Here is a 14,853-nt window from a genome sequence, read left to right as displayed (position 1 = left end):
CAAGTTATAACTATTGGCATTGTAAATGACAAAGCTATTATTTTTGCTATTTTCAAAACCAACACATATATAAAAAATGTGTCATTTACAATACCAATAGCTCAAACTTTTCTAATGCGAGACCTTATGCATTGCAAATGCTTGTTTGATGAGCTACCTAAATGAATCCTGACCTAATACGACTACCTGCCCCTTGCAGAACCACGTCGCTGAATGAGGAATAACGCAGGTTAAACTCACCCATCAACTAACTCGTCCCTGGGTAGCACACATAAGCTACCTGACCTATATATATAGTGGTTGTACCACAATAGCTGTCCCTAAAATTGCCCTTACATATGTACTACTACTCACCGTTGTATCACTACTATTGCTAGTATTTAACTTATTTGTTGTTTAATGTTAAGAGTACTTTCATCATCATGGCTAGACCCAAAAGTGTCAGGGCACTGAACAATATAAACAGTTACGTTTCATGAGAGAACTGTTCCAGGAATAAACAAACAAAATTAGCAGGCCATAAAGTTGAAGCAACACAAGCAGAACTGTTACAGGAATAGAACAACAAAATTAGCAGGCCCTAGAGTTGAAGCGGCACAGCAAGCACAGACTGTACAAGCAAAAATAAGAATAAATATGACAAAATTTCCAGTGGCAAACACACTTCCTGGCAAACAATCAAGCTGCAACTGTGTCCAATATAGCCGGCCCACTGAAACAGTGGGACAAACCAAATTACCCATGCGATTCCAGCCACGATGTGGGATCCTACAAATTCATCTCGCTGAAGTCCTGCAGTGATAAAATTGAAAGTGATCAATACCTTATGCCCGCCCCCCACTACCCAACACTGCCCCGTTCCCTTCGTGTTTGTCGACCTTCTCTTTGCCGCCCGTCTGCTGAAAGACAAAACAACACGTAAAATTCCCCAAGCCCGCCACCCCCCCTCGCAATCTCGTTAAAACATAATAAGGCTCTCTGCAGTATCACAACGAAGGGTGCCTAGTGCCTATGAAGCGATCTTGTTGTCCTAATAACACCTTAAACCTTTGCGTGTGAGGTGCAACAAAACCAAGAAAGACCAAAATCCCAAAACATAGGCAAGCCCACCCCCTGCACAGCGATAGGGCAAGGAAGTAGCCCCTCACCGCCGCAGCGACGACGATGCCGGGCGACTAGGGTAAGGGCTCAAAGACCGCGCATGCGCATTCCCGCGACAAAGACGGTGGCCTGATAGCGCCCACTACAAAGTCCTATGTGGACCCCCAACCACGAGGACCGACACCAGGGCAAGAGAAAAGCGCCCAAACCTCGACTGTCCTCAGGAGATCTGCCCAAAGCTGGATCACCCCGCGCAACAAAAGCAAGAACGCGCCAACGCCTGTCCTGCGTGTGCCCGAAACCACGAGGACATGCATAGCAGCAGGGCGGCCCCTCTAGAGAGAGCAGGCACAGGAAAGGTGCACGTTTCCCCCATAGAGGCTCATGGAAGACCCCCGCCCCCTCCCCCCCCCAAGCCGGCAGGACGAGATGAGGCAGAGTGACCAGCACCAACCGCCCCGGCGTCTCTTCCCACCCCACAGGAGACCCCTGAACACCCTAAGGCCCTGTTGGCCTGGATCAGTGCCGACTGTGCGCGGGAGCAAGGAAGCACCCCTGCCTGCAGCGCTACCTTTCCGCAGCAACCCGCCCCCACCCCAAAGCAGTCACCGGAGACAGAGAACCAGGGGCAACACTGGCACGAGCCACCCTCCCGCCCGCATGCCAAGACAACGCCGCACATAGACCGCCGGGCCCCCCTCTCCCCGTGCACGCACCCTGGAGCGCCACCCCTGCCCCTTCCCCCCCGCATCCCCGCCCTGCCACCCCTCAACCCAGGCCAGCATACCGCGAGGACCTGAGCACCAGGGGCCGCAGCCACGCGCCGCCTGCACCGCGGAACTCTCCACCTCCCTCCCCCCGCACCAAGAGAGAAGGCAGCAACACAGAGCGAAGCAAGCAGCGACCCCCGGGACACACCACGTCCCAAGTACCCCCCCCCCCGGAACGGACCCCCGCACTCCCCATCCACCGCCAGCACAAGGGACAAAACCCGAGCAGCAGCAACCCCACTCACCACAACCAAAGGCCTCCTTACAAAAACAGCAACGGGCAGTCACCCGCTCAGGGTCCAGGCAGGGGAGGGCGAGAGTCAGCGCGAGCAGCGGCCAGGAACAAAGAGGGCGCTTGACCCTCGCCCCCTGGGCTATATAGTCTTTCCCCCCCTCCCCCAAGACACCGGAAGTGACATCACGGGGGGACCTCTAATCCCCCCAACCACTAGACCACTCAGGGTCTGTGCCATCCTATGGCACTAAGGGTGGCCGCCCTCGTAGGTGGCCACCTTTGGTGTCCCGGGGCAGCCAATCAGGAAAACAGGACAAGTAGACCAAATGGAAGGTAAGGGAGGGCTGTAAGCCCTTTCTAAACTTCTTTTTTTTTTTCAAACAAAAGAATTCTCAAGTTAAGCGTAGTGCAAGCGGAACCTAATTAGTATTTCTTCCCGGGTACATGACAACTTGAGAGCTTTGTAGCTGCAAGATATGCTACAAAAAAATGCATATATTCTGTTCCAGGAAGAAAACTGCTGCAGGTTGTTGTTCTCGTGTTTGAGCAGTAGATGTCCGTATAGGCTCACAAATACACTCGTCGTTTTGCTTTTATTCACGGATTCGACGCTAGTGTGAAATAGTTAACAGGTCGTAGAAACAAAAGAGAACCTTCTTTCTAGTCAAGGTTGCGCTGTCTTGTTGCTTAGCTTATGTCCTGCGGACATGTTTGAAATGTATGCTTTTTATTGTATACGCTGTTAAAATTAAAAGAGGAACACACTGTGGCTAATGCGAGATTATAGATCCTGTTTCAAAGTTTCTCATTTTGAAAAAAGATGTATAACAATATTTTGAGAAATGTATAACGCATCCCTGTATCGTACTATTTTGCAGCTTTCCTGATTATATTTCCTGACTCTAAAGAATATTGTAATTTTTTTTCAAATGTAGTAGATTCATCTTTGTTTTACGCCAGCGATACTCTTGCCTCCTTTTAAAAACTATAAGGCCGTCGAGGCTGGCTTTGCAGAGACCCCTAGGTTCTAGTCCTTCTTCGATGTTTTCCGGTATTGCCTTTAGGTGTCACAGGGCTCGTGGTTTGCGCGTTGGGCTGGTTTCTTTCCTGTGCTGCTGCCTAATCGGTCAGTCTGTAATAATGTAGCTTAACGGGTTAAATAAACAACAGTGTTTTACTGCAATGTTTTCTAAAACTGCACTGAAATATATTACAAATGCCAACTGTTCGTAGAAGCGAGAATGGTCCCAAGTACCAGTTGTTCAGTGTACACATTAGTCTATCTTTTTTTTTCTTTTGCAAATTTTATATATCAGGAACTCAACCCGAAGTTATTGGAGCGCTTTACATGGGCACCAGTTACATGCACATTCCTTGTTGGTAGGCACGAGGAGATCAAGTGATTTGATTTCCCCAGAATAACAGGATGTTAAGCCGACACCGAGACTCGAACATGCTTCCTTAGTTCCAAAGTCGAGAGGTCTGGCCATTACGCCACAAGAGGATAAAACCTTTAGTTAGAAGCCTTAACATTAAAAGAGGGGAGAATTAGCACATCCGCAAAGGGGCGGATATAATAAGCTGCCTATGTGATATTTACTCCATTAGAGCTGGGATATCTCAAATGATCACACTAGCATTAAGAACAGTTCCCCATAGGTTGTTATCCTAGTAGTAGACATTACCAACACTTGCAAGGGGTACATTTTTAGTGGGAGGGACATGGAGGGAGGAAAGTCCATCCACAGCTTGGTTGGATGCTACTTACATTGTTATGTTACGTGTGTTTGTAAAGCGCACTATTGATCCAGCGGGCTATAGAAAATATATCATAAACAACGCTACCCAACTTCATAACCTATAAACAAAATTCTAAACTAAATATGGACCCATTTATAAACCTGATATATTTTGGGCCTACTGAATCAGGTGGTCAGAATAAATCTATATACACATTATCTACAAACTATATACATATTTATACATTTGCAGAAAGAATATTGTCATTAGAATAAAACCCAACCATTTAAATGACCACCATAGGCGACGTGATCTAGCTAATAGTAACCTACACTTCTGAATAACCAAGACCAGCTTGTTTGTCAAAAGTAAGATTTTATTTACTAAATTATGGTATATAAGTTGAAAGTTTTATAAATGAAATTTATTAGCAATAATGCAAGCATGATTATAATGAAATATGAGAAAATTACTATTTAAGCAATTGAAACAATTTTAAAGAAAATATATAAAGTTTAGCATTTCTAAAACATAATTCCCTAACTAAGCTAAATAGATAGAAATTAAAGTAAAGTTCTTTGAGGATTCTTACGTGCTCCACGCAAAGTCCAGTAGCACATCACCCTCATCGGAAAGTCAGAAAGCAACAGCCAGCCCAACCCTAAGGGCATGACTTTTTATACCTTTCTACGCTAACTAAACTAGCAAAGGAAAGTTTTCAGAAATCCTCGACGTCCCATTGGCTGAGAGTGACAAGTGACATGTCACCCGTTTCTCAAAAAGTTCCATAAAATCATGTCTCATAAAGACCATTGTCTCTTCCACATGAAGCCAGAAGCTTCCTGCGTTTGCAACTATGTATTAAGTCATCCTCGCATCTTCCATAGACTTTCATTACACTTCCGCGGATGCCAAGTTAAGGACTGACAAAATGTTCACTTTCGACCTTGGCCATGTCCGACGGAATGATGTCAGCTCATCAGTTTTTGCTTTGTGAATGCAGCTTCAATAAACGTTTTAATTCAGAATGGGCGTCTCGTGACTTTCTGCAGAATTTTATGTCAGCTCTTTTTCTGCGGTTCAAATGACTAGGCCCAAAAGCAGGCAACTTATGTTTTCTAGTATAAAACAAACACAAGAAAAGTATTAATGTAAGAAATAAAGTAGATTCTGTATCCACCCCATGGTTTACTAATTAATTAACCCACCCGATTAATCAAAATGTTACCTAGCCATTGCAAACAAATAAAGCAGCGTTTATATTTACCAGTCTCCGTTTTTCCATGAGACCCATATGCACCTAGAATAGTAGAAATGACATCACACAGACAAAGAAAAGCAAAACAAGCACATGCTTCTTTTAAGTTTGCAGCAATTAGTAATGACAAAAACGAAAACAATAAATTATTTTATTATTTTGTACGAACAAAAAGATGCAACATTTATGCACGTTTATGAGCACACATGTTAGTCCCCCCACGTGTAAAGTTTAATCTAAGTTGTATTAGCACGACATATCACAAATCATTAATAATTTTATTCATATTATGGAAATGTGACTTTGCGAGTTTAAACAAAATTTTGTTTTCTATCTCGCTCCATCAACTCCCTCATCTGGTGATTAACAAATCACCACACCAGCACTCAAAATTTTGGTAAATTAAATTTTTAAGAAATCGATTCAAATTCATTTGTATCAGTAAACCTAAAAGTCTGTTTCTGCATAATCTTTGCAATTAACATGACGCTCTCTATGTAACTCCTGTAATTCGATCTCCCTTTCTTCTTCTTTTCTGAGTTTATAGATTCTTTTCTTTTCTTTCAACTGTTTCTTTCTTTTATGTAACAAACAACCTAATTTGGTCAAAATAAAAATGAATACTATTACAATCAAAGGTGCCAGAATCTTGCCAAGAATTGAACTTCCGATATTATGAAACCAGTTTTTAATTGCTTGAAACCTTTTTGAAAGTTTCCCTGTAAAATCTTCTTCTTCTAAAGGAATTATCTCTGAATGCATTTGTGTAATATTCTTAATATACATTTCAATATTCTTACTTTCATCAGGTATATATGTACAGCAATGTTGGACATGTAAAATGCCACAGACTCCTCCCTCTTTTGCTAGGAGTATGTCTAAAGCAAGACGATCTTGAATTACCATGGATCTAATTGCAATAACTTCAACATTCACTAATTGAAACCCATCAGCAGTGTCAGTTGATAATCTATCAACTATAGTAGACAATTTTCTGATTCTCCCTGCATTTAGGGTTATACCAACAAAAGGTATTACAGCTTGAAAAATATCTCCCAGAACTTCGGTAAAAGTTTCTCTTTTAGCTCTATTTACATAATTATGAATTTTAAACAATCCTTCTGAATCTCTGTCAACATGAAACACTTTAGGAAAAACAATTCCCACATAACAAGTTCCATACCAATGGTCTGGAAGGTTGTAGTAGGCTTTGTCACCACAAACAAAATAAATCCCAGGAAAGATAGGATCTTTTCCACCTTTAAATCCCCAACCTCCCATAATCTGATAAGTATCTTCACAGTTACTTGCACCTACAAAATAATTATCAAAAAGTGTATTATCTCTTCTAATGCAAAGCTTTCCACTAACTGGTTTGTCTATGTGAATTGCAATATTTTCAAGCATTTTGCCATTTAATTTCTCATCCTCTTTTTGCCAGAAGGCTGACTTAGTCTGCTTGACTAATTCATTTCTCTTATAAATTGCTCTTCTCTCCTCAACCATATTCAAAAATTTCTTTCCTTCAGCACTTAATTTACATGTTAGATTATTCTTGTAAGCATACTCGTAAGTGAGTTCGTTAGTAACAAGGAAATATTCTCTCATTTGTTTTGCTTTCTTATGCTTATTTAAAGCATTATCAATCTTAACATTAGCAAAAATTTCATCATAATTTGAATAGTAATATTCTAAACGACCAGTTTGATAAAATAAACTAGTTAATACACTACATGTTACAGCATAAGTGAGAGGAAGCATATTATATGTTACTCCCTCAGAAACAGAAGCAGGTAACTTAACACAGACATAGCAGTCTTTTGCATCCATTACCTTTACATATTCACTCAATAGCTTTGTGAATGTATTACTTGAAAAATCACCTATTGATTTATCTTGATGAATGTTAGGCTGATGATCAATAACTTTTGCAGTTGTACTATGTTTAGTTTGGCTAACCAGAGCTTTGCTTGTTATGTTAACTTTGTGTAATTCTCTATTCATTTCTAAAGGGATAATCACAGCTAGTACCAACCAGAGCAGAATTAAAATGAGCAGACATACCAGAGTCATCTTACAGCATCTTTTAAAAACAGAACACTTTGAAGTGCTCTCCTTAACATAAGGCATTTTTAGGTTAGTTTTAGCCTCAAAAATAAAAATAAATTTTAAAATTTATATACACCCCCCTTTTAAAATATATTTTTCTTTTATAACCCTAAACAAGATTTCTTCGACCTTATGTCATACATAAGTTTTCTTCAACTAAACAGTTTTTCTTCGACCTTGTGTCAACTAACAGATTTTCTTCAGCCTTTTGCCAATTTAATAATTCTGTACTTCAATCATTGTCACTAATTTCTTGTATTTCGTTTTCTTCTTCACTACTATCATATATGTCAATAACAGGTGGAATTACTAAGTAAGTCCACTCAGGAGACTTGTATTTCTGGTTTGGTCTTATTATTCTCTTCCCTTTTCTCGATATCACTTCAATTTTTCTTCCAACTCCAACTTCTTTTCCTGGACTCTTTTGACTACTTATTTCCTCTACTTGTTCTATTGGCTTTTTGATCAATCTGACTCTCAATCTTCCACCTGGCCAGTAGTCTGCTTTTCTCACGTACTTCTTCTTTGGTTCAGAATTATTTGATTCTGACTTCCAAGTCCTTTTCTTTCCGTTTTCACTTCCACCTTCCACGTCACTTTCTTCAGTTTCGTAGTCTGAAATTTCAATTGACTCAGGAACTTCTCTATTCGGCAATTTCACTCCTTCAGGAACTTCACTTTGTCTTCCATTACTGGTACTCGGTAATTCGTTCTCCTCCTCTTCCTCAATTACCTCTAACTTCCCAGATTTCGGATTTTTGTTCCTTACTTCAGAGTTTATTCTCTGCCTTTCGATACTCTCCTGGTCTGAAACTTCTTTTGGTTCAGCTTCTTTGTCTTCAATAGAGACAACCGAATCCTCAGTTATCTTTCCTTTTAACAGATTCTCTTCACCTTCAGAATCTATTTCAATTATTTCTAAGTCTTTTCTTGTCAGATTTCCATTCACTGGCACAGTTTCCAGATGTCGACTTTCTTGTCGATCTTCAGAATCTGGAATTACTTCACCTTCTGTTCTGTCTTCTGCTTCAGAATCAGAATCATCTGTGGTATCACTTTCAACATCAGAACTCTCAGGAGTTGGTACTGGAATAGTATGACTTGGATGTATCCAACGTTTCAATCCTCTGCACTTTACAGCATTAGTAGTGATCAAGATTATCTGCCTAGGTTTCTGCCATCTAGGAGCTAGACAATTCCTTCTCCGATGTACTTTCGTTCTGACCCAATCGCCAGGTCTCAGATCATGAGTCAAAACTTTTTCATTTGATTGAGCTTCAGTTCCCACCTGATTAGACACAGAAGTTACCATATCAGATAACCTTTTACAGTAATCCAAAATTGCACTGTCATTTATGCTCAACAGTTTACCTACAGGTACAAAAGCTTGCCTCATAACTCTTCCCATTAAAATTTCATGAGGACTTAAACCTGTCTTTTTATCTGGTGTACTTCTTAATGACATCAAAACAAGTGGAAGAGCATCAGTCCACTTAATACCTGTTTCAAGACACATTTTTCCAATTCTGTTTTTGATTGTTCCATTTATTTGTTCAACTACACCTGATGCCTCTGGTCTGTATGCACAGTGTATTTTCTGCTCAATGCTCAAAGCTTCACAAATTAACTTCATCAGTTTGTTATCAAAATGGCTTCCTCCATCACTCTCAATAGTGACTGGAAAACCGTACCTTGGGATGATTTCTCTGAGCAATAGTTTTGCTACTGTAATTGAATCACAATGTCGTGTAGGGAAAGCCTCTACCCATCTTGAGAATAAACATACAATTACAAGTACATATTTCAAACAGTTGTGTAAGGGCATTTCAATGAAATCCATTTGTAACCTGGTAAAGGGACCACCCTCTCGACCAATTATTCCTGTCCCCACCACTGATTTTCTGTTTGGATTCATTTGTTGGCATGACAAACACCTTTGACAAAAAGATTCAGCAATAGTTCTAAATTTGGTATTGAACCATGTTTCTCTAAAAAGTCTGACCATAGAATCTCTTCCTAGATGTGCAGGACCATGATATAATCTGGCCATGTCAGCAATCAAACAATTTGGTAAGACTACTCTGCCATCTTTGTAAACCCACACTCCATCTTCTTCACGTGGTCTACAATCTGATCTTAACCATAGGTCTTTTTCTTCATCATCTGCTTCGTTTTGTAAATCTCTAATCTCATGCCATGTTTCTACAACAGTTGTTAGCATTAATGAATTTGAATCAGTTTCTTTACTCCTCTCCCGATTGTATGAATAATTTTTCCTTGCGCAGTACTTTGCTGTTTCATCTGCGAAGGCATTTCCCTTGGAAATATAATCAGTTCCTCTAGTGTGCGCTGCACATTTGACAATGGCAATTTCTTTTGGCAATTGTATTGCTTCAATTAATCTTCTAATGAAAACTGCATTTTTAATTGGTGATCCTGTTGATGTCATGTATCCTCTCTGTGACCAGAGTTGTCCATAATCATGCACAACTCCGTACCCATACTGACTATCAGTAATGATGGTAACTCTTATATCCTTTGATATTTCACATGCACGAATTAAAGCAATCAATTCAGCCACTTGTGCTGAACGAACTCCTTCAAGACATGATGCTTCTTCAACATCTACAACTGTACAAACTGAGTATGAAGCTTTCAAGACACCTCCTTCGGATCTTAAGCATGAGCCATCTACAAAGTAGACAAAATCCGATTCAGACAAAGGTCTGTCTTTGATGTCTTTTCTTGGTTTAGTGCAGAATTCCATGACATCTAAACATTCATGTTCAGTTTCAATGTCATCAACAATTTCAGAATCAGGCAGTAATGTAGAAGGATTCAGATTCAAACATCTTGAAATCGAAACATTATCTGCTCCCAGTATGATTTTCTCATACTTTGTCAATCTGCTACTTGTTAAATGTTGAGTCTTACCTCTTGTCAGTAATATTTCAACTGAATGAGGCACAAAAACTTTCACAGGAAATCCCATAATGATTCCTTCACTTTGTTCGAGGCTGATACTTGTAGCTGCAACTGCTTTCAAACAACCTGGTAATGCTTTTGCAATTGGATCAAGAACTGCAGAGAAGTATGCAATAGGTTTCTTTAAATTTCCATGTCTCTGAATTAACACAGATAATGCACATCCTTCTCTCTCACTGCAATATAGTTCAAAATCTTTCTCATAATTTGGCATACCTAAAGCAGGAGCTTGGCATAAGCTCTTTTTCAGGTTCTCAAAAGATTCCATCTCAGCATCATTGAGAATAATTGGATCTTTTACATCTGACTTTGTCAATCTTTGTAGTGGTTTTGCAATTACTGAAAATCCACTTATCCATTGTCGACAGTAACCTACCATTCCCAGGAACATTCTGACCTGTCTTTGTGTTCTTGGCGGTAACATTGCTTGAATCATTTTTATTCTCTCTATTGTTACTTGTCTTTTTCCTTTTGCAATTCTGTGACCAAGATATTTTACTTCTTGTTTGCAAAACTGTAGTTTTGCTGGGGACACTTTATGTCCTTCTTCTGCAAGGCGATTTAACAGAATTATTGTGTCTGTTACACAATTTTCTTTTGTCTTTGCAGCTATTAACAAATCATCAATATACTGCACCAACGTAGACCTACCTGGTAAGTCTAAATCTTCTAATGATCTTTTTAACAATTCATTAAAGATTGAAGGACTTTCTGTATAGCCCTGAGGGATTCTTGTCCATCCAAGGGTCTTACCTTGGAATCTGAAAGCAAAGATTTCATAACTGTCTGGATGTAAGGGAACAGTAAAGAATGCATTGCAAAGGTCAATGACTGTGTACCATTCAGCATCATGTGGAATCTGAAATAGAATTACTGCTGGATTTGGAACCACAGGACAACATGGAATGACAATTTGATTAACCTTTCTCAAATCTTGTACGATCCTAAATGTTCCGTTAGACTTTTTAACTCCCATAATTGGTGAATTACAAGAGCTACTCTTCATTTCCTTTAATACACCTTGCTTGATTAATTTTTCAATTATAGGTGTAATACCTTCAATTGTTTCTGTTTTCATTTTATATTGTGGAGTGTTTGGAAATTCTATTCCCTGTTTCAATGCAATTTTTACAGGATCTATGTTTTTCATTAGACCCATCTCATTCCCAGTAAAATCCCATATTTCAGATTTCACTGTTTCTTTTAGCTCTTCAGGTAAATCCTTTTCTTCAAATGCAGGAAACAATTTTGTTTCTTCTGCTTCCATCATCATCATTGTCATCCTGTATAAACCATCTTCCTCCATTGTTTGTAACTCAACTCCATCAGGAGAACAATATATTCTACAATTCATTTTACATAGGATGTCTCTGCCTAATAGATTTACTGGACTACTATTACAAACCACAAATCTGTGTTTGTCTCTGTAATTTCCAATTTCAACTGGTACTGGATCAGTTAAGTCTGTTTTAATTTGCTGATTACTTACTCCCACAACTTGGATGGTATCCCCAGAGAGAGGTAGGTTTTCAATTTCCACTGATCTAACAGTAGAACGGGTAGCACCAGTGTCCACTAGAAAAGTGATGTCTACATCATTAACTTTCCCGTTTACATAAGGACCAGACTGGTCAACCTCAAGAGTGGCTCCAACAACACACTCTTCCTCCTCTCTCGGGCACCGTCAGCAATAATCATCAGAATCACTGTCTTGACTTTCTGCTAATAAAAATTGTTGTGAAGCATTTTGCATTTGAACCCTTTGCTGCTTTTGCTGTTTTTGTGGTTTTATTACCTGTTCACTTCCCTGAAATCCCACGTTTGGATTATATTTTTGAACTCCCCCACAATTCGGAAAAGGTGGTTGTGGCAATTGGTCTTGGCGATTATTCACCTGTTGTTGTTGCTGTTGCTGTAACTGTCGCTGAATATTAAATTCGTTTAACCCCTGTTGCATCTGTAGCTGTTGCTGCAGGTTAACACCATTCTGCATCTGTGGATTCAATAAGGGATTCTTTAAGTTTTTAGGAGGATGAGGACACTCGTCCCTCCAATGTCCAATTTCGCCACAATTAAAACAAGGTAATCTTTGTTTCAGCTCTTCTATCTTTGGGCTAAATTTCTTTGGGAAATTATTACCTTTAAACTTTCCTTGTATCTGGTTTGTATTTCCAGTTTGAACAAAATTAGTGTTCTTATTACCCATGCTGGCAATCTGTTGCTCAGCCACCTTTACCTGAGCCCACATGGCTTTCTCCTTCAGCTTCTTCTGTTTTACTTCTATTTCATCGCTACAATATTTTGCTTTTCTTAGAATATCATCTACAGATAGTGATTGCCATCCGACAATACTAGTTCTGATCATTTCTCCAATTTCAGGTTTTAATCCATAAACAAATCTATAGACAAAATGACTCATGTCTTTTTCATCTAATTTTTCATAACCACTGTATTGTTTAAAGATTAACAATAGTCTTTCATAAAAAGAATGAACTGATTCTTTTGTTTCCTGTTCTGTTCTTTCTATTTTAACCCAATCGACTTCTTTGGGTGGAATTTTGTTTTTCATCCAAACAATTACTTTTTCATAAAAATCCATTACAAGTGGATTTGGAGCACCTGTTTCTTTAATTCGCTCGGGTTCTGCTTTTGGCCAACTGATCGATATTTTGCATTCTGTCCAAAGATCAGATGGAACTACAATGTCAAAAAATCCATCTAAATCAATCCACAGAACTTTTGACACTTTGATAAATCTATCAACTTGCCTGTACCACTCGACTGGTTTTTCCCTCAATTTTGGAAAGTCATTTGTAAATAACAGAATGTCCTGTCTCGACCACGGGATATGAACATATCCTCCACCTGCAACTTCTCTCATTGGAAATTGTTTTGACAATTTATCCAATCTTTCATCTTCCTTCTTTTTCGTCCATTTTACTCTCCATTTATTCAGTTCTCCTAGCTTTTTGATATAGACAATCAAATCTTTAATGTGAACTATTCTTCCCATTGAGTTCAAACTCTCAATGTCATTTTCTGAAAAGTCTAATCTGTAATGCTTTGCAAAATTCTTTTGTTTACTCACATCGATTTCAAGTTCTGCAGCTAGATCCTCTAATTGATCATATTTATTTTTCGTTTTCCACTGAATGCTTTTGCAAATGAATAGTAGTTCATCATCCCGATAGTAATTTAAACTATCTGGGCCAATTGTTCCAATTATTAATTCTTCGATATTCGCTTTTAATTTGGCCACATCAAGTTTTGGTGTGGTTACCCTGACTTCAGGACTCCCTATATCTGACATAGCACCCATTGGTGTTTTTGGAGATAAATCCTCATTAAAAGTTAAATCAGGCATTCTTGATTTAGAAGTGTTTAATTCCGTTAAATCTGAATAAAATTTTTCAGCAGCCTTTTGAATTTCTGTATTTAAAGGAATAGTTAATCCATTTTTGTTTGTATTCTTTTGATCAAATACAGGCTGAACAGGACCAATTGTTACTGGAACTGTGACAGCTTCCATGCCTTTTGTCATTCTTTTAATTAATTCTTCTTTAGATCTTAAATATTCATTATAATCAACATCTTCAACATTTCTTGTCTCTCTTGCATAATCTTTTGGAGGTTCCCTTGCTCTTGGAGTCATTGTAAAATGTCTACCTTCATTTCGAGCATTCTCGAATTCTGATCTTCTAGGAGTTTCAGTGATTTCACAATTATTTGGATAAAGTTTAGGAGCTTCACTAATTGGAGGTGCACTCGGTGAAGTTTCAGTAGAAACCACCGGAGTAGACCATGATCTAGGAGGTCTCAAAGGCTGATTAGGCTGATTCTTTCTAGTAGTTGTATATATTTCTTCCATAACTGCATCCTCAGATTCACTTTCCATAGATTTCCCTGTAGGAGAACCCATTACCATTTCATGAATTAAATACAATCCTTCACTCATGTTTCCCTGTCTCCACATTCGCAATCTATCTTCATGAGTTTCTCTTTTCCAAGATGGATTTTTAGAAGGTCTTTTAATTCCACTAGCTTCTCTTTGTAACTGATACATCTCGTCTTCCCACTCAACTAAAGCTTCAAATTGAGTTGGTCTCGGTTTTGGAACAAGAGCATTCATTTTCTCTCGTAAATTTCTTAAAACTCTTACATTAAATGAACCATCATCAGGCCAAGCTAAAACACCGTCGTTTTTAGTATAACGTTTCCAACTGTCGAACCATAAGACAGTATGATATCCGTATTCACCTTCCATGTACGCTGCAGGTGTTTTATACTTATGAAGTAGTTTACCACCTCGCGTTTCGATTTTCTTGTCAGGTGAAAATAAATTTTTGAATTTCTGAAATAATGTTGTCTTTTTCTCAACATGTTTAAAATGATAACTCATTTTTAAAAGTTAAATTTAATTCACAAAATCGTTCGTAAAATATTTCCGGGATGTTCCGCAAAATAACCAATCCGTGCGCGAAACACACCAACAAGCCAATGATAGTTGAGCTACGTCACTTTTCTGCTCAACCAATAAATTTAGAGTTTTTTCGAACGACCAATCAGCTCACAGGCCGTCAGAGACTTAAGAGCCAATCAGAATACAGCTTGTGACGTAGGTCACCCAATCCCAGCGCGGCTCTGTGACGTACACA

At 39.0% G+C, this 14,853-nt stretch overlaps 1 protein-coding gene across 2 annotated transcripts in view; it reads left to right on the top strand.

Annotated features, from left to right (window-relative positions):
• Positions 1-3,132: 3,132 nt before the first annotated feature.
• The window catches only part of TRMT2B (tRNA methyltransferase 2B), a 191,308-nt gene continuing 179,587 nt past the window's right edge, over positions 3,133-14,853 (top strand). For both annotated transcript variants that reach the window (XM_078688409.1, XM_078688411.1), the window contains exon 1: positions 3,133-3,232. In XM_078688409.1, coding sequence (XP_078544535.1) covers positions 3,148-3,232 — 85 coding nt within the window. In that variant the 5' untranslated portion in view covers positions 3,133-3,147. The remainder of the gene's footprint in view (positions 3,233-14,853) is intronic.

Source organism: Lissotriton helveticus, chromosome 4_1 (genome assembly GCF_964261635.1).
Source record: "Lissotriton helveticus chromosome 4_1, aLisHel1.1, whole genome shotgun sequence".
NCBI classification, from domain to species: domain Eukaryota; kingdom Metazoa; phylum Chordata; class Amphibia; order Caudata; family Salamandridae; genus Lissotriton; species Lissotriton helveticus.
The sequence above is the reverse complement of the archived record's forward strand: the minus strand, read 5'-3'. Positions and strand labels throughout refer to the sequence as shown.